At 43.0% G+C, this 23,669-nt stretch overlaps 1 protein-coding gene across 5 annotated transcripts in view; it reads left to right on the plus strand.

Moving 5' to 3' along the window:
• TMEM233 (transmembrane protein 233) overlaps window positions 1-19,975 on the plus strand; it is a 41,080-nt gene extending 21,105 nt beyond the window's left edge. The window contains exons 3-5 of one of the 5 annotated variants that reach the window (XM_033954043.1): window positions 1,975-2,289; window positions 7,777-8,874; window positions 19,935-19,975. In XM_033954043.1, the coding sequence (XP_033809934.1) occupies window positions 1,975-1,986 (12 nt within the window). In that variant the 3' untranslated portion in view covers window positions 1,987-2,289; window positions 7,777-8,874; window positions 19,935-19,975. Of the gene's footprint in view, window positions 1-354; window positions 484-1,974; window positions 2,290-6,410; window positions 6,520-7,776; window positions 9,188-19,934 lie in introns of those variants that run through there. The other 4 variants (XM_033954044.1, XM_033954046.1, XM_033954041.1 and 1 more) reach the window with 4 other exon arrangements.
• Window positions 19,976-23,669: the final 3,694 nt, after the last annotated feature.

Below are 23,669 nucleotides of genomic sequence, written 5' to 3' on the forward strand. Positions count from 1 at the left end.
TAAAAGAGGGGGATGCAAGTTTAAATCTACAGTGTAGCTATTTGAAAATTGGCTCTCAGAATGTTAAAATAGAGAAAATACAAATTTTCCAAATTTACGAAGATAAAGAACAATATTGATAATACTGGAGTTAAACTAAAGAAACCCATTCTGATTACTCAGTACGATTGCTTTATGAGCCATTATTATTTATTTAGGTATTTATATACTGCTTTCATGCCACCCATAGGGATCCTTAGCGGTTTACATCAAGTACAGGTAGCATAAATGCTTTGCTTTCAACTTTTCCTCCTAGTAAACAGTAAAATTTGTCTGTACAGATTTATTTATTTGTTTGTTTGTGTTTGACATTAGCGCCAGTGACACCAAAGGCTATAGGGCTATGGCCATAAACTAAGGCAAGGACATGGGCGCTCTATGGCAAGGGCCTATATGCATCCAGAGAGTGGTGATATTTAGCTGCTATCCAGAAAAATTGTCTGTGTAAGTGAACTACTTAAAAACTAGTCTTAACTTTATATGGGCAGACTGGATGGGCCATTTGGCCTTTATCTGCCATCATGTTTCTATATGGATAAGTACAACTTCCATGGATACATTATAGCCCGGATTCTGTAAAAGGTGCCTAAATTGGCTGGCGCCTAGAAAAACGGCACCAGCCACATGTCATTCACACTTACGTGAGTGCCATTAACGGAATCGCGCCTGTAATGTAGGCCAGGGTTTTACTGGCCTACATTTCTGGCACCTACGTTTTTCTAAGAATGGTGATGCCTAAGGTCATTTCCGCCCCTAAACATGCCTATTTTGACCTTAGGCACTGCTAGGCGCGATTTCGGCACCTACCCCGCTTTTAAATGGTGCAAACAATTACTGCGCCAATTATTTATTTATTTATTTTTATAGCTCATCCTCCCCTGGAGCCCAGAACGGGGTACAGCGATACATTCACAATATTTGGGGGTGCAGGGTTAAGAGTACATTCACATTCTGCTGAGGGGGGAGGGAAATAGAGGTGCATTCACAATATATTGGAGGCAGAGCATCAGGGTACATTCACAATACACTGGGGAAGAGGAGAGAGGGTTACAGAATGGGGCTTTTAGGTTTAGATCATCACAAGTTAGAGTGTCACCTTTGGATGTACTGGAGACATATAGGGATGAATTAAAAATGTTTTGGAGGCATTTGAACAGATTATATTTAAGCAATTAACCCCCGTATTACAAAACTGCAGAAGCGTTTTACAGCGCAAGCCGGCGTGCTGAATGCTGTGCTCTGCTCCCGATGCTTATAGGAACTCTATGAGTGTTGGGAGCAGCGCAGAGCATTCAGCACATCGGCCTGTGCTAAAAACCACTTTCATAGTTTTGTAAAAGGGGGGTAGAGGATAAGTTAGGCACCTAAGTTTTGGCACCATTTACAGAATATGGCCCTATTTGTATAAGTCTAGGGTTACCAGACTTTTGAGGACATGTCCAGGGATCCGGACGGCTTTTCAAAACTCGGCACTTTGTCTGGATATTGAAAAGCTCCTGGCAACAAGCGATATTGGGACGGCATTCGCATATGCAACACGGTGACATCACGTGCAAGTGTGTGACATCATCGCGTCACACAAATGCATGCGTGGATGCTGTCCGACGCCGCTCGTTGCTTGTGCATGTCGAGGGGGTAGAGCCTGGGGCAGAATGGGGTGTGGCCGGCTGGAATGGGGTGGCCTGAGGGCGGGGCCAATGGGTCCAGATTTTCAGTTTGAAAAATCTAGTAATCCTAAATAAATCAGGATGGCTGAAAATCGACTTAAAGATATCCAGATAACTTATCTAGATATCTTTATATGTACCCATCCAGTTGAATATTTAAAGTACTGCATACTGAAACATTAATTCATTGATTAATTTGAAATAATGCATCCACTAGGCTGATAGAATTTATCATTGAAACTCATTGTAAAATTTTCTGTTTTTACAGCACATAGTATGAAATGAGTAAGAAGGATTTTCATCTAAAACATGGAAAATATGAAGAAAAGTCTTCCCATGTCTAAAGAAGCAAGTTATTTGGCAATGATTTGATATTCAGATTTTAACTTTGTTAAAATAAATCCTGCAATTCAGAAAAGTGACTGCAAATCTGAAAAAGGATAATGAAGCTTAGGCATATTGAAATACAGTTTGGAGAAGGGAAAAGTCTAAAAACCTGCATCAAGGGTGATTTTTCCAAGGGCATCGATCACTTTCTTTTAACACAGAAATACAGAAGGACTCTTTTTATTCATCCACATTGGTAAGTATCTTTTGGATGTAGATTTTTATGTCACAAACTTGGATGAATCAAATCCATAAAGAAATTTTACATTGCTATAGAATGTTATGTATTACAACAGACAGTTTTCTAACATGGCCATACTTAGGGTTCACTGTTGTACTAATCACCTTTGTTTTACTTCAAGCACTAATTTCAACACAAGGCTGATGTGGTTAAGTGAACACTCAGACCCACAGCTGAGGTCCGGTGAAACAAGTTCACGGGGCAGCTGTTAAGGAGACCATCATAGTTGTTCACAGTATCCTCCACCAAACAAAGACTAAATAACAGAAAATAAAACTTAAATAAAAATAAAATCATAAATTTCACAACAACTTAACTTTGAATGGTGTAGATGGTACACATTAGAGAATGACACGGTGACGGTTTACCCGCGGCCACCGCATTTAAGCCGCGGGTCACCGCCGAAAACGGGGAAGAAAACTAGCAGTCGCTGCGGTGACGGGGACAAGGCCATTCACCGACCGTGGAAACGGTGAACAGGTTTGTCCCCGCGGGCCAATGTACCCCCTTCTAGGAACCGCTATTTACCTGTGTTTCACCGTGCTCCTCATTTGTCAGATCAACCCTTCCTGCCAATCGCAGCAGAAGGGTACCCAACCCCTCCTGCCGGTCCTCCCAATGGCCTCCCCTAAGATCGCCGGCAGGAGGGTACCCAACCCCTCCTGCTGGACCCCCCCCCTAACGAACCCTCCCACCCCGGAACCCCCTTAGTCTTACTTTCCAAGTTGGACCGGACAGCTCCTCGCTCGTCTGGCCAGCAGGCCTGCCTCCGTCCAAATGAGGCGGGCCCGCCCCTCCCCTCCCCTGCCTCCCAATGGCCTCCCCTAAGATCGCCGGCAGGAGGGTACCCAACCCCTCCTGCTGGCCCCCCCCCAACGAACCCTCCCACCCCGGAACCCCCTTAGTCTTACTTTCCAAGTTGGACCGGACAGCTCCTCGCTCGTCTGGCCAGCAGGCCTGCCTCCGTCCAAATGAGGCGGGCCCGCCCCTCCTCTCCCCTGCCTAACCCACAGGATCCTAGGGCCTGATTGGCCCAAGCACCTAAGGCCCCTCCTATAGCGGGAGTGGCTTTAGGTGCCTAGACCAATCAGGCCCTAGGATCCTGTGGGTTGGGCAGGGTAGGGGCGGGCCCGCCTCATTTGGACGGAGGCAAGCCTGCTGGCCATACGTGTGAGGAGCCGTCCGGTCCAACTTGGAAAGTAAGACTAAGGGGGTTCCGGGGTGGGAGGGTTCGTTGGGGGGGGTCCAGCAGGAGGGGTTAGGTACCCTCCTGCCGGCGATCTTAGGGGAGGCCATTGGGAGGACCGGCAGGAGGGGTTGGGTACCCTTCTGCTGCGATTGTCGGGAGGGCCGTTGGGGGGGTCTACAGGAGGGGTTGGGTGCCCTCCTGCCGTGATCGCTGGGGGGAGGGGAGACTTGCAGCCGTAGCCGCGGTCACTATGCTAATCACGGCAGCATTTAAAGTACATGTCGTGTTTGTTTTTGCATTGCTAGCCCCAGGGGTGGTGGAAGATTAGTGATTGAAAAACTGTATGAAAAATAACTATTTTAAATTTAGTGATCAAAATGTGTCAGTTTTGAGAATTTTTATTAATTAATTTTTTCTCTGCGTGTTTTGTTTTTGTATAGTTATTAACTAATATTTAACTAAGTTTTAAAGTTTTAAAGTTTTAAAGAATGTTTCCTTTATACGTAAATAAAGAAAAGTGAATGGGATTGCAGTGGCGGTGACGGGGCGGTGAATGGGGTGGCAGTGGCGGTGACGGGGCGGTGAAGAGGATGGTGAGACGGGGACGGGGCGGTGACGGGGATGGTGAGACGGGGACGGGGCGGTGACGGGGATGGTGAGACGGGGAAGGGGCGGTGACGGGGACCAATTTTTTCACCGTGTCATTCTCTAGTACACATAACTGCTCCGGGCTCCTCCGTTTATTCACAATACCGACCCCCCAACCTAGGTTTCACCCGCTGGCTTCTTCAGGAGGGGTACTACAATTACAAGATAACTCAAATCAACACTGCACCACACAGCTTGCTAACTTAATAAACACTACATTTGAAATACTCAATGTACACACTCTCTCTACAACTTACCGGCACAAACACTCCATACTGCTCACACACGCACTACTGACAAGAAGAACTTCCCAGCAGGCCACGCTTTAAATACACTCCCCTTTTACTACCTACTACATCATCACTTCTGACATCATGATTGATTATAATTGAAACCATTCAATATCATTGTTTAATCCTGTGGGGGCAGACTAAGGAGGTGGCCCCGTCCGTCGCCTGCCTCTACATGTCTGAATACGAAGATAAACATGTCTACACTTCTAGATGGTTTAGTAAAGTTGGTCTATGGAGAAGGTATATAGACGATATCTTCTTTTTGTGGAATGGGGAGTGTGACGAATTGGGGGAATTCCTAAATGAGTTGAATCAGGCAGATCCCAACATAACTCTTACTCATGAAGTAAGTAGTGATAAGGTATCCTTTTTGGATATTCAAGTAGTAAAATCTCAGATCAACTCTCAAGTGTGTTACGATACTACCCTTTATAGGAAACCGTCCGATCGGAACACTCTCCTACATTATCATAGTTATCATCCAAAACCCCTTAGGGATAGTATCCCGGTGGGACAATTTTTAAGGTTGCGGAGGATCTGCTCTGACGAGTGGGATTTTCAGCAGCAGGCCATGCTTTTATACACAAAGTTTATGGAGAGAGGTTATCCTCCCTGGGTAGTTAAACGGGCATGGAAGAGAGCCCGTAACTGTCAGCGGGAGTGGCTATTTCGTCCCCAACAAAGGGAGAATAGTGGAGCCGTGGTATGTGTATTGCCTTATTCCAATCGAAGTCAACAAATTAGAAAAATCATTTTGAAACACTGGCCAGTGCTGCAGGTACATGAGAGCTTGAACGACAGCCCTTTATTTGCCCATACTAGGGGCCGGAATTTAGGTCAGATTTTGAAACATCGTGACCCTGTCCAACAGAACAGAGAGGGTCCTCACGTACGTTGTCATCAGTGTGTGTATTGCCCTCATGTCCTCAACACTGACCAAGTGGTAATTCCTCAAACAGGGGGTAAGAAATTTTATTTAAGAACAGGCACTAATTGTTTGTCATCTGCAGTAATATATTGATTTATTTGCCCTTGTAGGCTGTATTACATAGGACATACCCGGCGTGCTATTAAAATCCGCATTGCCGAACACTTGAGCAATATAAGATGCAAACGTGTAACTGCCCCCCTGGTGAGCCATTGGATTGAGCAACAACACTCTATTGAGGAATTACAATATACTGTTCTTATGTGTGCTTATTAAGAATCTGGAAATATCACTCAACATCTTCTTTATTTGGAGCAGAAGTTTATATTCCAATGGCATACCTTGGCCCCCACAGGATTAAACAATGATATTGAATGGTTTCAATTATAATCAATCATGATATCAGAAGTGATGATGTAGTAGGTAGTAAAAGGGGAGTGTATTTAAAGTGTGGCCTGCTGGGAAGTTCTTCTTGTCAGTAGTGCGTGTGTGAGCAGTATGGAGTGTTTGTGCCGGTAAGTTGTAGAGAGAGTGTGTACATTGAGTATTTCAAATGTAGTGTTTATTAAGTTAGCAAGCTGTGTGGTGCAGTGTTGATTTGAGTTATCTTGTAATTGTAGTACCCCTCCTGAAGAAGCCAGCGGGTGAAACCTAGGTTGGGGGGGTCGGTATTGTGAATAAACGGAGGAGCCCGGAGCAGTTATGTGTACCATCTACACCATTCAAAGTTAAGTTGTTGTGAAATTTATGATTTTATTTTTATTTAAGTTTTATTTTCTGTTATTTAGTCTTTGTTTGGTGGAGGAGACTGTGAACAACTATGATGGTCTCCTTAACAGCTGCCCCGTGAACTTGTTTCACCGGACCTCAGCTGTGGGTCTGAGTGTTCACTTAACCACATCAGCCTTGTGTTGAAATTAGTGCTTGAAGTAAAACAAAGGTGATTAGTACAACAGTGATTTATAAGCATCACCTTGGATAAATATATTCCCTTGCTGTTTTTTGATTACATACTTAGGGTTACCATATGGCTCCAGTAAAAGGAGACTGCTGTTAGATTTGCACAGAATATGGCTTGGTACATCCACAATTTGGCCCTGACGCAGTGGTTATGAATTGAATTCCACGAAACGCTGGCCACGTTGGTATTTTTTGATACACAAGCACTGACTGAAGCACTGACTAAAGCTAAGTAATTTTTCATTAACATATAAGTGCAATTCGTTGAATGGATTGTAAATGGAAATCATTTTTTTCAGTAATGTCTCAGTAATATGAATCAGTGCAGATTAATGAAGAACCATAGATAAGAGATAAAAGACAATTAGAAATTGATATTTGACATTTGAAAAAAAGTCCCGATAGTATTATTGTAGAATTTTTAGAAAATTTGAAATAGGTAAAAGGAAGTTTGAAATTAAAGCCTAGATAGTATCACTGGAGAATTTTTAGACTATTTAGTAATAAAAAGGGCAGAAACAAGTTGTTTAAAATAAGGGGATACTGGAGTATGGCCGATGATTGGAGCAAAGGAGCTAAGCAACTATGCTGATAACCCTAGTCAGTGAATACGACTACGCATAGGCTCCATTACTGAGGCCTCCTCCTGTATAAATATTACTGTGAAGTGATTATATTATGCACTTTTTCATAAAAGTGGGAAGTGTTTGATTAATATCATTTTGTGTAATTATTTCCCACTAGGGAACTTTAGTCCAGTAAAAGGAGGACAGATTGAGACATCTGGGTTTTACTTCCATTGGTTTCAATAGAAGTAAATCCCAGATGTCTCTATCTGTCCTCCTTACTTCCATTGCTTTCAGTAGAAGTAAAACATGGATGTCTCAATCAGTCCTCCTTTTTCTGGAGCCATATGGTAACCCTAGCCATACTTTGATAATATTTTTACATTTTTGAGGATTTCTTTTTGTGCATTTGTCTATATTTAAAAATACAAAGTAAAAGGGTTGCCCTCCTGGCTACAGACTGCTGAACACAGAGTGTGTCTTCTCTCAGGCAAAGCTTAACCAGTCAAGATACCCTCTGGAGCACCACAAGTCTGATAACATTTAGAATAGTTCCTGCATGGTAAAAGTACTTTGTGATTTCATTTTCTTTTTTCATATCTGTAATATTATAGATATGTGATGGAGTTGTATAGGGACAATATAATTTTTGGATGAATGTAATTTATTTCTTATTTACGAAGATGTTTGTTATTTGCTTTTTGTTCTCATTATATGGGCAACATTTGTGGAAATTAGTTTTCTTTTGTTACTTTATAGTTATTTGAAAAGTGATGTTCAAGAATCCTAATTAAAATATATAAGATTTAAATTACCCTAATATTGATTGGACTAATGTCTCATCTTTGGTTTTTACAGTGAAGATTATTGGATATATATCCACACCAGAACCATTCTTTGCAGGTGATGCTTCAGAAGAACTGAAGCAAATCAGCATGAATCCTGAAGAGGTGCTATAACAACCTGACAAACTAAATTGTAGGAAATTACCAGGACCTGATGGTATTCATCTGATTTATAAATTAAATCAAATATGAAACTGGAGATCTGCTTCTCTTAATCTGCAACTTGTCATTTAAATCTCCATTTGTAGACAATGAAACACAAATTTTGAAAAAGGCTCCAGGATGTTACAGACCAGTGAGTCTGATATCAAGGCTCCATAACATGGTAGAAGTTGTTATTAGAAACAAAATGACTGGCAACATGAAAAAAACCACAGCTCAAGGGAAAAGAACCAGCATCAATTTAGAAAACTATTTTTTTTTTTAAATATTTTTGAAGATGTGAATAAGCATGTGGATAAAAGTCAATATCGTGTACCTGAATTTTCAGAAGATGTTTGATAAAGCCCCTCATAATAGTCTTTTATAAAACTAAAAAGTCATAGGACAGAATGCAATGTCTTGCGCTGGATCAGCAATTAGTAGGAAGCAAAAAGAGGAATTAAATGGCTAATTTTTCCAATAGGAAGAAGTATATAGTGAATTTATGTTGAGACCAGACAATCTGGAAAAGAAATCTATATCAATCCATATTAGTATTCCACAGCCATTTGACATTTTTTTGCCTATGTTTACAGTCTTCTCAGGACCTGAAACATGAGGTGCCTGTAGATATTTGGACTTTTTCTTTTTTAAAATCAAGGTCTGAGTCTACATTGAAATCTGTTGTGACTCAGCTCGCCACTTTTTCCAAACAGACTGTGAATACATTGGTAGACACTGATATTAAAGTATCCAGTGTTGAGGAACAGTTGGCTCAACTGGAATCTCAGGTTTCTACTTGGCAGATGACTGGTCATCTGCAATTAAGAATAATGTCATAGTTACATTGGAAGTTGAAGGCCTTAAACAAATCAACAGAAGTTGAAGAATCTGAGACGTGTAAATATTCCTGTTTGACAGTTATTGTCTGCAGAGATTCTGTTTACGAAGCATCTCAAGAAGATTCTAAGTATATCAAATGCAAATACCATTTTCTTTAGTTAATAGTTATTGCCTGCCTTGGTTTACTATCAGAGAAAATAAGGAAGAAAGAGGCTTAGATGGATTGGTTTCAAACAGTAAATTTGATCTTACTGACTTTATAAGAGTTCTCATAGGACAGTAGAAATCTGTGAACTCCTCTTCTGGAGACATTTGTGTCTGGAAATAAGTCTCTGGTCTTGAGAACTTATTTCAAGAAAAAAAAATATTAAATTCAATTCAGTGAAAGTGGGTAATAAATAATAATGCATGAACCAACTCCACTATTTTTAATTGAGGGCACTGTCACCACGGAAGAAAAAGCCTCAGGTTCTATTACGGGCAGAGCAAAATGCTCAAACCTCCACCTCCCACATCATTGGCAAAAAACTTCCACCACTACACATCACCTACGGAAGTTTTTTTTGCCAATGATGTGGGAGGTGGAGGTTTGAGCATTCTGCTCTGCCGGTAATAGAACCTGACGCTTTTTCTTCCGTGGTGACAGTGCCCTCAATTAAAAATAGTGGAATTGGTTCATGTATTATTAAGAAAAAAAATATGAAATTTTGCAGACAAGTTTTAGTTTTTCCTGATGTAGCTAAGGATGCTCAACTATGGAATAGACTGTTTCTTCAGCTTAACTTGAGATTATTAGCTATGACAACCATCACTGACTTTTACTAAACCGAGGTAGAGCTTCTTACCGTGGGCTGGTGAAGTAAATGCTCTGATGCTCACAGGAATTGAATGCGCATTGGAGCATTTACCTCACTGGCCTGCGGTAAAAAGCTCTATTGTGATTAGTAAAAGGAGCCCTATGTTTTTTGTTTAATTTCTCTTTAGTGCTTGGTTAAGGTGTTTATTTTAAAAATGCCATTTACATTTTAGATGTACATAATCTGGCACTTAAATGTTTAACTTTCAATAACATCTATATTCCAGTTTTAAAAACCTTAAAAATATGCTTATGGAAAAGGGACATAGTCTTGGTTTGTTTTGGGCAGGCTTAAAAAATGAACATTTGGAGGGATATTCTATAATTAGCACCAAAAGTTATGCGCTGATAGGTACCATGCCAGTACCTTAATTGAGAAATGCCATTTAAAACGGTAAAAATAAAGCGCCTACCGGCAGTGGCGTACCTAGCATATGTGACACCTGGGGCCCTTCATTTTTTGACCCCCCCCCATCTATATGAAAAATATATATTTTTAGTAACAATCCACATATCGCACAACAAGAGTGTACCTAGGAAAAGGCAGCATCTTAAACAATGCAGTGAGCACTAGAACACCAACACATACATTATAAAACTTAACAAGCCAGATCCTGCACAGTCAATTCATCCTGCAGTCAATGCCAACTGAAAACTATGTCCTTTTCATACACACAGAACAGAGATACACCCTCGCCCAATATGGAATAATCACAAACTAAAAATAGAAATACGTAGACAAAAGTTAAACTGAACCACCAAGAAACCAGACTCTGCATACAATGCAACACCACAACACCACAAAAACAATGACACATGTCCCCTAATACTGTGCAAAATATAAAGACAGTTGATGTAAATTTGAAAAAAACTGATACATAACAATCACCACTTTACAAATTAACAAATAAAAATAAAACAAATAATGAGAAATAAGAAAATACCATTTTATTGGACTAATCCATTTTTCAATTAGCTTTCAGAGGCCAAATCTTTCTTCAGAACAGTACAGTATACTGCTGTTATGCTATTCTGTCCTGAGGAAAGGGGTGTAGTCCAATAAATTGCCTTATTTCCATTTCCTATTTATAAACTTTTATCAATACAGTTACAATACTACTTGATTCTAAGTAAAGCAACAAAAAAAAATCTTTCTACCTTTTGTCATTTCTGCTTTAATCATCTTCTCTCTCTTCTTTCTATACAGTGCTTGTCCTCTCTCCCTTCCATGAAACATCTGCCCTCTCTTTGCCCCTTCCACCCAGCTTCTGCCCTCTCTCTCTACCCCTTCCATCTACTGCCCACACTCCCTCTGCCCCTTCCATCTACCGTCCACCCTCTCTCTCTTCCATATAGCATCTTTCATCTTTCTATGTCCCTTCAATAAACTGTATATCCGGGGTCTCTTCTCTCCTTTGCACATGATTCATTTCAGCTTCACCCCCCTCTCCATTTTTCTGTCTCCACCCCCTCCCCTATGCTTTGGCATCTCTCTCTTTCTCTTCTCCTTTCCTTCCTTCCTTCCCACTCCACACCATGGTGTGGTATCTCTATCTCAATCTCCTTCCCTTCCCTCTCCCCATGCCATGGCATTTCTTCCTCACCCTCCATGGTCTGGTATCCTTTCCTTTCCATCCCTCCCATGGACTTGGCATCTCTGGTTCCTCTCCCTTGTCTTCCTTCTCCCTTCTTCCCTCTCTCTCCCCAATTGGGTGCAGCAGCAGCATTTTTCTAACCCCCTTCCCTGTGCAGCAGTAGCATTTCTCCCCCCTTCCCTGTGCAGCAGCAGCAGCATTTCCCCCCCTTTCCTGTGCAACATTTCTTTCCCCCCTTCCCTGTGCAGCAGGAACATCTCTTCCCTGCCCAGCATGTCTGGCCAGTTCCCCTGCTCAAAGCAGCAGGTGTCTACATCTCACACAATCCGCGGCTGCATTGGAAGCCTTCTCTCTGACATCGTGACGTCAGAGGGAACACTTCTGACGCAGCCGCGGATTGCGTGAGGAGTCGATACCCGCGGCTTTGAGCAGGGGAGCCGGCAAGAAGTGAAACAACCACCGGAGGGAGCACAAGCTGGGACGGACACCACTGTTTACAAAAGGGATGCCCACACTTTTTGGGCTTGCGAGTTACTTTTAAAATGACCAAATCAAAATGATCTACCAATAATAAAATTTTAAAAAAACACAAAGCACACTGTACGCAGAGAAAATGTTAATTATCATTTATATTCGGGGAGTTTTTCAAAGAGGTCAAGGCAGATGACTCTATGCAATGTCACTTCAGTAACTATACAAAAATAGACAAATACCCCCACCCTTTTTACTAAACCGCGATAGTGGTTTTTAGTGCAGGGAGCTGTGCTGAATGCCCCACGCTGCTCTCGACGCTCATAGGCTCCCTGCACTAAAAACCACTATTGCGGTTAGTAAAAGGGGGCCATAGTGCAAAATATAGACAGCAGATATAAATTCTCAAAACGGACACATTTTGATCACTAAATTGAAAATAAAATCATTTTTCCTACCTTTTTGTCTGGTGATTTCATAAGCCTCTGATCCTTCTTCTGGTTCTTCTTCTTTCTCCTTCTGGCCCCCCCTCTTTCTTTCTCTCTCCCCCCTGGCCCCCTCTTTATTTCCACCTTTCTTTCTCTCTCCCCCTGGCCCCCCCCTCTTTATTTCTGCCTTTCTTTCTCTCTCCCCCTGGGCCCCCTCTTTATTTCTGCCTTTCTTTCTTTCTCCACCTAGCCCCCACAAAGCCATCATGCCGATTTCTCCACTTTCCACGATTCTTTCCTTACCCCCCACCCCCAAGCCAGCAGCCGATTTCTCCCTGATCCTTCCCCGAGCCAGGCCCGACGCGTACAAGCATCGGGCCCACAAGATTTTACTTCCGGTGTCAGTTCTAACGGGGAGGAAGTTGCCGGCCAGCCAGACAGCGATTGGCTGGCCCAAAACTTACCCTCCGACATTAGAATTGACGCCAGAGGTGAAGCCTTGTGGGCCCGACGCTTTTCCCCACCCACCAGCCCGCCTCACCTTTTGTCTCCATCTACCAGTTGCCAGCCGGCCGGGTTAAGGAATGACTCTGCGGGGGAGCCGGTGCCGGGATGCGGTGGTGAGACGGAGCAGTGGCAGAATAGGGAAGGTGGCCGGTTGTGCACCCCCTTGGGGCGTGCACCGGAGCGGACCTCCCCCCACCCCCCCTTAGTACGCCACTGCCTATCGGTATCTAAATAAAAAGCATTAGAATCACACATAGGCCTACACAGGTGCTTTAGGCCACTGAAAGCCAAGCTAGGCGTGACCAATGCTAGAAGTGGCATTAGGTGGCCTAAAGCGCCTATGTAGGCATGATTCATGCAAAGATAGGTTTTCTGGGCCTACATTTCTGGTGTCTGCCTTTGCCAGGGGATCCTGAAAATAGTGCACAGCTTGCCATCAGCTGATCGCAGCAGGGGAATCCCTGATTAGCTGAGCCAGCAGGACTCCCTGAAACCGCTGCTTCAAGGAATCCTGCCAGCTCAGCTGATTGGGGATTCCCCTGCTGCAATCAGCTGAACTAGCATGGAGAACCCCATTTCCTCTCTACCTCCCTCCTACTCACCGATCCCCCCAGCCCCCCTCCAGAGATAATCTCCTCCTGCCGAGCCTGACACCCCCACATCATTGCACACTACCTGACATCCCCGCCAGCCTGTCTCCCAACACTCACCCCCCAACACCCCTCCGACATTCCCACACACCCCTGTACCTTTGGATGAAACATCGGTAGGAGAGATGTCCACTCTCTCCTGCCGATAAGGCCCTCTTCAAAATGGTGACCCTTCCCCCTCCCAGAGCATCCCAAGATGCACTGGGAGAGGACTAAGGCCCTGAGGGGGAAGGGCCTCCATTTTGAAGAGGCAGCCCTGCCAACTCAGCTGATCAGGGATTCCCCTGCCACAATTAACTGATGGCAAGCCCTAGACTATTTAAATTTTTGAAGCATAATTCTCTAATCAGCACCATCACGTGACTGACTTCTGTGCTGGTTAGAGAATCCAGGCATTATTCCCTGTTTCAGAAGAGGGATGGATGTCTCTCTCCAAAACAGATCAATATCAGGATTTATACTTATTACCTAGGACATCTGGGTTTCAGAAAAGTACTTCTATTAAGCAATGCACCTCTACAAGGATTAGGGGAGATCACTCCCTTAGCCCCCCAGTGCTTGATGTCCCCTTGAAAGGCAAACTGGTTTTAGGGGAAAAAAATTTTTTTTTCCCCACAATGGCTAAGATAAACACTTATATCTTGATACATAAACATTTATGTTATTATTCCACAACAAATGTGTTTATGTGCCTGTTTTGACCTGTTAATATTTTTGATGTTTATTTTTCCAAAATGAATGTTCATGCCACATGTCACTGGTGCATAAATGACCATTTATTCATGTGTTTTAGAACTGGCTCTATGTCAGGAGGTTCTGCTCTAAAATATACTTTTCTATTGGGAAAATTTGCCATTTAATCCTAACCTTTGCTTCCTACCAGTTGCTGATCCATTACATTACATTGGTGTCTTCTATCCCGCCAATAACTTTCCATTTTAGGCGGTTTACAACATGAGTTGACCTGGGCATTTCCAGGAAGAATACATGGTTAATGGATGTAGTATGAGTCAGGATCTGTGGAGGGTCGATCAGGTTTAGTTAGATCATTTGACAAATTTCTTGAATAGAAAAGTTTTAAGTTCTTTCTTGAATGTTTTGTAGTTGGGCATTATAGTCAGCAGATTGGAGAGGTGGCAGTCTAATTTCGCTGCTCTGGTGGCTAATAGTACGTTGTATATTTTTTTGCTTTATATACCTTTGATTTGGGGGGTGGATAAAGTGTGCATGAGTTCTCCTTGGTCTGGATGTATTTTTCCTGATTAGGCAGTTGCTCAGATAGCTTGGTCCATTTCCATTTAGCGCTTTGAATAGGGTGAAGTAGAATTTGTATTGTATGTGTGCTTGTACTGGGAGCCAGTGTGAATCTCAGAAAGAGGTAGTAATGTGGTCATATTTTTTCAGCGAGTAAATCGGTCTAAGAGCTATATTTTGGACTGTTTGTAATTGTTTTAGCATGTTGGTTGGGCATGACAGGTATAGGATGTTACAGGAGTCCTAGGATTAGCGCGGATTTGTCATAGGTTGTGCAGGGTTGCGAATGCCTTCTGGCATTTTGCTGATTTGAAGTTGCATGGTGCAGCCTTTGTCTATCAGACGACATTGTTTTCTTCCCATGACTTTTTAGTTTCATAAGGCTATATTGAAATCTGTTGTGACTCACTTGCCACTTTTTCTAAACAGACTGTGAATAAATTGGTAGACATTAATGTTAAAGCATCCAATGATGAGGAACAGCGTGAATCCTGAAGAGGCGCTAGAACAACCTGACAAGCTAAATTGTAGCAAATCACCAGGACCTGAATGTATTCACCTAATGACTGTAGTTACCAAATGTGAAACTGGAGATCTGCTACTCTTAATCTGCAACTTGTCATTTAAATCTTCCTTTATACACAATGTAATATAGATTTTGAACCAAAGACTCTGGGGTGATATAAAACATCAAAGCAAAAGACATCAAAACAAAATGATTGGCAATATGAGGGAAAAAAACCCAAAACAAGGCTTAATGGAGTAGTGTCAGCATCAATTTAGAATTTTTTAAAAAAATATTTTTGATGGTGTGACTAAATCTGTGGTTAATGGTTAATATTGTGTACTTGGATTTTCAGAAGTATGATAAAGCCTCTCATAATAGACTCTTATGAAGGTGTTTTTCTGTTCCTGGAAGACTCACAATAAAAAAAAAAAGTTAAAGTAGAATTTGAACCTTGGTCCCTTGGTTCACAGTCCACTGCACTAAACACTAGGCCAGTGTCCCGCAAACTTTTCAGCCAGCAGCACTCTATGGGGTCCTTTTATCAAGCTGCACGCGTTAAACTGCCTGCTGCGCTAGCCGCTAACGCCTGCATTGAGCAGGCGTTAGCAGTTTAGCCGACCACAGGGGTTAGCGCGTGATGAAATGTCCAACGCGCTAACCCCACTAGCGCGGCTTGATAATAGGACCCCCTAAACCCAGTACCCTGGCTGGAAGGCACCCAGAAGTGTGAGGACGTCAATGCAATGACATCACGCACATGCGTGATGTCATCACGTTGATGTCCGTGCATGCACGGAGACCCATCCGGCAAGGAAGAGAGTCGTCAGCGCCGGTTGACTACCTAAAGGACGGGCCTCTCGCCATGAGAGGCACATCCTATAAGCAGTCAGCTGGTGCCTCTCCTCCTTATCGGCATCTTGTAGGGGCACACCTAGAATCTGCTGGGGCACACCTAGAATCTGCTGGGGCACACTGTGCAAAACACTACACTAGGCTACTCCGCAGATCTGCGTGCTGTTTTGTTCAGAATGCCCACAATACCTGAAACTGTCACAGAGACTGGTATTGGAGAATGACACGGGGACAAATTATTCCCCGTCCCCGCTGGAATTCATTTTCCCATCCCGTCCCAGCGAGCTCTTTTCCTATCCCTGCCCCATTCCTGCAAGCTCTGTCCTCATCTGCACAAGCCTCAAACACTTTAAAATCATACGTGTTTGAGGATTGTGTGCTTAAGGCAGAACTTACAGGAATGGGACAGGGACAGTGACAAAACTTGCAGGGACAGGATGGGGAAATTTGAGTTTGGGACGGGGACAAATTTGTCCCCGTGTCATTCTCTACCTGGTATTCCTTTCCAGTTTCACTTTCCATGGGGGTGGGGGCACAACAACCACTGGAGGATTAAAGACTAGCCATGCCTTAATCCTTCCAGGGAACAGCTGTTCAATCACAGCCCCCTTTTGTACCCTAGATGTGATTGAAACAGGTCTAACTAAGGATGTCCGATTTTTTAGACCTGGATGTTTCCTTCCCTTGGTAATCGCTGTTGGACATTTTTGGGCCCTCTCTAGTCGTGCCCTAAACATGCTCACAATACTCCCCCTTGCTAATTGGACATATGGCAACATCAGATATTCAAATCCTACCTTTGCAAAATTGAGATTTGTACGTTTCAAGCACATGGACATTCATTTTAGCCTTTTGAGACGTTCATATGCTTTGAAAAAGGCCTGAAAAAGGCTAGTGCACAATGGCAAAAAGTTTGCCTTTTATTGCACATTAAACTGTGTTTAAATGAATTTCTCAAAGTTACTCTCTATGGGGGCAAGGCATGGGCAGAGAATAGGTGTAGAAATATTATCCAGTTAGGCCTAGGTTCAATAAAAGACGCCTAAAGTTAGGTACCTAGATTGGTCCAGCTAGCTGATCTAGGTACCTAATTTAATGATTGAAAAAGCCTTAATTGCACAGGTAATTTAAAATTACAATTAAAAATCAATTAAATCACAACCAATTAAATGGTAGGCGCCTAACATACTGAGGTAGGGGTACTCTCCAAGGCGCCTACCAGAAAGTAGGCAGTGTTTTGGGGCAGATCATGAGTGTGCTTTCTGTTTAAGGGGTGGATTATGGCATGATTTGACTTAGGCACACTCATTTAGGCCAAGAAAGCCCTGGCATAGAATCCCCAAAGTTTTCAATGCCTACTGGCAGCTAAGACCATTTTAGGCACCTAACTTATGATTGACTCTTGCGCTTCTCGGTGCCTACATGGTAGGTGCCATTTATAGAATCAGGGCTTTAGTGCGTTACACTTACTGTGTATTAAGGGCCCGATGCCTGATGCCTAAGAGGTGGCCACTGATCACATGGGCCACCGATGCCTAAGAGGCGGCCATCGATGTCGCAGAGGCATGGGCCACCGATGCCTAAGAGGCAGCCACCAATCGCTTGTGCATCCTAAAGAGAATCGCATCTACATCGCTGAACAGGCACTTTAAATGTAGGTCAGCATTTTGCAAGCCTACATTTAAGGCATCTATCTCATGCCTACGGAGATGCGTAGGGATGCTTAAGCACACCCAAGGCTACTTCCGGGTGAAACCACGCCCATGCCCTGGGCATGCTTAAGCATCCCTAGGCATCTCTGTAGGCATGAGACAGATACCTACAATATAGGCATCTATCCTCGCTCAATTTTTTTTTTTCTAAAAACACGCACCCTGATTGGCTGCCGGACAGCGGTGGGAAGCCTACTGCCACCTGCAATCAGGACGCAATCAGCCTACTGCCTACTGCAACTGCAATTGTTTTGAGAATCAGGCCCTAACTGGCTAATGCTCCTGTGTTAACTGTGAGCAGATACCACATGCTAACATTAGAACACAGTCTGAACAAAAAATACTACTGTTCTGCCTCCTCAGCCAGGACGCATTGAATGTGTGAATAAGGTTTATGGCTTTAAGACAAGCTCCCAGAGTGCATTGCTGTATCCCTTGTTGGCTGATACCTAGGGTTACCAGATTTCACGTCAGTAAAATCCAGACTCCCCTAGACCTGGCCCCAGGCCCACCCAGTTCCATCCATCCCTGTCCTGTCCTGCCCCAGCTCCGCCTTCAGCTCCACTCTCAGCTCTGCCCCTGCCCCGCCCCCTGCTGCCTGTTCATCGGGCAAGAAAGCATCCGCGGCTGTGATGCGATGAGGTCACGTGCATGTGATGAAGATAACTGTATTATGCAGAATATAAGGGCGGGCCATAATTAATATGGCCCCCATAATTAATATATACAGTATATTAGATACACTTTTAGTTAGGGCTCTGAAAGACACTAATATTATAGCTGAATAATAGAAATCCTTCACCCACTGCAAAGTATAAACAACAGAATTTACAGAGTACATCTTTTTCCTTCATAGAACAAAATATTATGGTTTAATGTCTGAAACAAGATGCTGGAGCCATATCATAGCAGGCCCCTGCAAATAAGCTAAAAGTCACACTGACATATTTGTCGTTTGAGTTAGAGAAAATCATGTGACTTTACCATGTGGTTGCAGAAATATACTGTTTAGCAAATGAAAGTTTCTGGAAAACATATTTTTCTTCCAGTAGTTGTTTAGACGGTATAGAGAGGAAAAACACATCTGTGTATGAGAACATAGTTTTCTTCCATTTACATAGTTAGGGCAAATATTGATGAGCTGGTAGTTATATAAAATCATGTGACTGTTTCTGTAAAAGAGATATTTGCAATAGAGAGCAAGGGTCAGTTTGATCTCAGTCTACTTCCTTCTATGGCTGACAGAGGTGAGACAATAGCATGTGATGAGTTAAGTCATTGTTGCTAAGGAACGAAGTAGCCAATAGAATATTGCAATTTATAAATGGATTGTAATTGGACGATGCACCAACTGCGTATGTTTAATAATGAATTAATTAATGTCAATAAAATGGCCAGTCACCTGTATTGGGGAAGTCTTTCAGATGTCCCATTATTTTGGGGATGCAGAAACGCTTCTCAAAGCTTTGCCTATTACCTACACTCTTTTTTATTTATTTAGTTATTTATTTAGCCCATCCACCCAAAGGAGCCCAGAACGGGTTACAGGAATACATTCATAGTATGGGTAGGACAAATTTTAGTGAGACATAGACTTTACAACATTTACAGACTTTACAGCATTTACAGACTTTACAGTATTTACACTATAGACATAACATGCAGACTTATAAATACAGACTTAGTGGACATTTTCAGTGTAGAGATACTAGGAAGTGGAATAGCTTTTCTTTGCAGGTGGGTGCAACTTTGATTGTCAGAGAATGTGGTAGAAATTCAAGTTATATTTGTGGTGGCATGCATGTTTTAGTGAGTTTCCGTTTGGTATATTAGGTGGTGTCTTTGGGATTCCATCCATTTGGGGTGTAGATGTGGGTCTTCACATAGCTGGGTTTGTGTGGATTTCTTTCTCTGATCTTCCCAGAAATAGAATAAAGAACTGAGGAATATATGGAAGTTTAGGAGGCAGGTAGATAGCCTGTCTATATGGTTATTTCAACCAAACATATGTATGCATATGCATGAAATCATTGCGTTGTATCTGCGCATGCGCGGATGTCCCTCCCAATGCGATTTCTTTTCAAAACCCAGACAAAGTGCCAGGTTTTGAAAAGCCATCCAGATCCCTGGACATCTGGTAACCCTAATGATACCCCCTTCTCCTTACTTGTTTTCTCTTGTGAAATCTGATAGCTGACTCCATCTTAGCTAGCACAGGGAAATAGGGAAAGCATTGTTCCCACCTTGTTTACACCTCTGAATTTTGCTAGCCGAAGTACAGCTTAGTGAGAGAAGTTGGAGCATAGTATTACCACTTCACAAAGTGTGTGAAAATATATTCCTGGCTTTCATAGGAGATGCCGGTTGAGTGTAGATTCTGTGGAAGAAGAAATCCATGAGAACAACTGAACTGTAAGTTTATTTATTTCTTTGTTTTAAGTTTGATATTAAAGAAACTTGTTCAAGGACCCACAGAGTCCAGCCTGGCTACATTGAACTTGCAGCCTGGCACAGTCCAGCCAGGCTACAAGTTCAATGAGTTTAAACTGACTGTGATCCTCTGGGTGAGAGCCAGTTACAACTCTACATGCCTCCATTAATGGCTGCATTAACTCCCTCTTTTATGAACGCTGGTAGCGGTGGTAACTGCTGCAACGCTCATAGGAATTCTATGAGCATCGGAGCAGTTACTGCTGCTGCCGGTGCTAAAACCCACACTATGCATTCATAAAAGAGGGGGTAAGTTTGCAGTAAAATCCCACATTAAGCCATGTTAATTGCAAATTGTAGTGCATTTTAGAAAATGGGCCCATATGTGTCATTATAAATTGCCCTGCAAATGAACTTTTGTACTTTTAGGCCTATTGGTTGAACCTTCTAAAAGCCCAGGCCTAAGTTAATTGAGTCAACTTCAAGTGGAAAGGAAAACAGATAAAAAAACATAGGTGTACATATTGGGGAACTTCTTGCAGAGTTCATCATTTCTAGGAGTAAGCCTACTAATTCCAGTTCTATACCATCTTAGGCTGGGCTTTCCTCAAAAGGGATATATAATACTGTGATTATTTTAGGATGTGCAATCCTATCCATGCACAGTTGCCATTATTAATCCCATTCACTGAGGACCTGAGTTTGGATTTATATTCTGATTCAGATGTGAGTGGTGTATTTCTATGATAAACAATTTTTATTTTTGAAAATAGAAAACAAAACCAACAAGTAACATCAAGGAGAAGAAATACACAAAATAGGAACCAATATACAATTTACCCAGTCCCATCATGAATTCTCCTCCATCCCATCCATATCCACCCCCCCACCCCAGTACCAAATACAAAGCAGAAATAACATCACAGTAGGCTTTGACTCTTATAGCCCACTGAAAAAAAGAGACCCCTACATCCCCAGCATTAGAGAAAAGAGAACCAAAAAGCAAAAAGTAAAACAACAAATAAGAAAGAAGAAAAAAAAAAATGTTCTTCTTGCGTATCCTTTCCTATTTCTAAGGCATTGCTAGTTAGTATTTAATTGATAATGGGACATCAAACTAGTGAGCCTTCCTGATGAGATCGACGCTCTTAATCCCCAGTGTAAAGCTTTGGCTGAAGCAAACGCTTTTAAAAAAAAACTATGCATAAACAGATAACCTAGAACTCCATTGGTACAATTGAGTTTGCGAGCTGATAGTTGAGAAGTCACCCTACCTGATGTTAGGACATATAGGGGTCCTTTCACTTATGGGCATTAAGCCCTTAACACAAGGTTAATGCGTGGAAACATGCTACCCTACAATTATCTTAAGGGGCTTTGCTGTAGTTTGCCTGTTTCTGTGCATTAAACTGCACATTACTAGCATGGGCGGAGAGTGGACATAGACGCATTACCCAGCTAGCGTGTTATATTTACTGGGCACTAGCTGGCTAATGTACTGCTCATGTGGGAGCATTTAGCACCTGGAGCAGGTATCACAAGTTACTCCGAATGCTAATGCATGACCCGACCTGCAATAAAAATTGTGGGAATGCCTTTCTTGATGCAGCATCTCATTGCTGATGATGTAAGGGTGGGTAAGTATGGGTTCACACCTCTAACACTCTGAGTTTTTTTCTTTCGCTGGTTAACCATTGCTTTGATGCACTAATAGAATTTATAGAGTGTGCTTGATTTAGTTTTGCATCTCATTCCCTACATTCCATTAAGATCACTGAGATCTACCTCACAGCATCTATTATCCATACCGTCTTTAAATCATATTAATACAATGTGTACATCCATCTTTTCAGTTACTGCCCCATCACTGTGGAACTCCGCTCCCATTACTTTAAGAGAAGAAACATCAATGACTCGATTCAAATCAAAATTAAAGGCAGGGAGTGGGCATCCCTCCTGCCTATTTTGGGGGAAGGGGAGGGGATTGGTTTGGGGAAGTCGGTGGCATTGGGGAGGGGGGCAGCGCAGGGGGGGGGTTAATGGGGCAGATTGTGCGTGTGTAACACACACACACAACATCTGTGCCATTACAAAAAAAAAAAAAAAGCCCTAACAGCAGTGACAGGAGGCTACTTCCCCTATCAATGCTGTTAGGGCACTGTGAATGTGTCAGTCGCTCACTGAGTGATTGGTTATATTTGCATGCAAACTTGATAGCGCATCGCATCGTCACTGCTTAAAGAATCGGCCAGAGAATCGGCCAACAGCGATCCAGTTGGTATCTTTAGTGCCGGTATCTTTAGTGCATCTACCCTTTGTCCTTTTATCAAAGGGTACTAATGAGTTTAACTTCACAGTGGGATTTTGATAACGCAGCTATGACTTGGAATAGAGATTTAACAGGACAGGGACAGAAGGACTTTGGGCTAGATTCACAAAGCAAACTGATCGTGTACCCATCGGTTTGCGACCCCTTTGCGACCAGATTTCCCTCCGGCCCAATTCGCTAACCTCTCCTGCGATCTGCTTCCAACCCGTGCATGCAAATGAGGGGAAATGCATGCAAAGTAGACAGGGACGCGATTCACCAAACAAATTTTTGAAACCGACTGGGCTGGCTGATCAACTGAAGAAACGACTGCTAGAGACCACTCGCAAATGGCTTTCCGACTCTTCAGCTCCATTGAAGCCCTGCTCTCTGCCCTTCTCTCTGCACACCCTGCTCTCTGCTGCCCCAAATTTCTCCTGCCTGCCGTCCTGATGCTCTTTCCTGGATCCCTCCTGCCTGCTCTGCCCCGAATCATCGCCCTGCTCTCTTCTGAATCGCCGCCCTGGCCTGCTCATCCCTGAATATCTCCTGCCTGCCACTCTGAATCTCTCCTGCCCTTCCCAGCACTGCGAGCCTATGGTTTTAACCCGCGGGTTTAAACCATGGCTCATTGGGCTAAAAAGTTAAAAGCAAAAAAAAAGTTCAGACGGCTCAGACGGGCATGCACAGACCATCTACACATGGTCTGCACATGCGCAGGATCGCACAGCAGCGATCCGTGCTGGCAGATGGGGGTGTTCCTCCAATTGCCCCCATCTGCATATTGGAGTTTGATGAATCCATCGGACCTGCCCGGATTGGACAAGGGTCTCTCGTACGAAGAGAGACTGAACAAATTTCAGCTCTACACTCTCGAGGAACGTAGGGAGAGGGGAGACATGATCGAAACATTTAAGTACCTTATGGGACGTGTCGAAGTGGAAGATGATATTTTCTTTCTCAAGGTACCCTCGGCCACAAGAGGGCACCCGCTCAAACTCAGGGGCGGAAAATTTCATGGCGACACCAGAAAGTATTTCTTCACAGAGAGAGTGGTTGATCATTGGAACAAGCTTCCAGTGCAGGTGATCGAGGCAGACAGCATGCCAGACTTTAAGAATAAATGGGATACCCATGTGGGATCCCTACGAGGGTCAAGATAAGGAAATTGGGTCATTAGGGCATAGACAGGGGGTGGGTAAGCAGATTGGGCAGATTGATGGGCTGTCGCCCTTTTCTGCCGTCATCTTCTATGTTTCTATGTTTCTATGGTCAGGTTTGTGAATCTAGCCCTTTGATTATTAATGAAAAATGTAGAAAGGAGAACACGTTCAGCTCACCTGCAAGAACA

Source organism: Geotrypetes seraphini, chromosome 8, assembly GCF_902459505.1.
Source record: "Geotrypetes seraphini chromosome 8, aGeoSer1.1, whole genome shotgun sequence".
Lineage (NCBI taxonomy): Eukaryota > Metazoa > Chordata > Amphibia > Gymnophiona > Dermophiidae > Geotrypetes > Geotrypetes seraphini.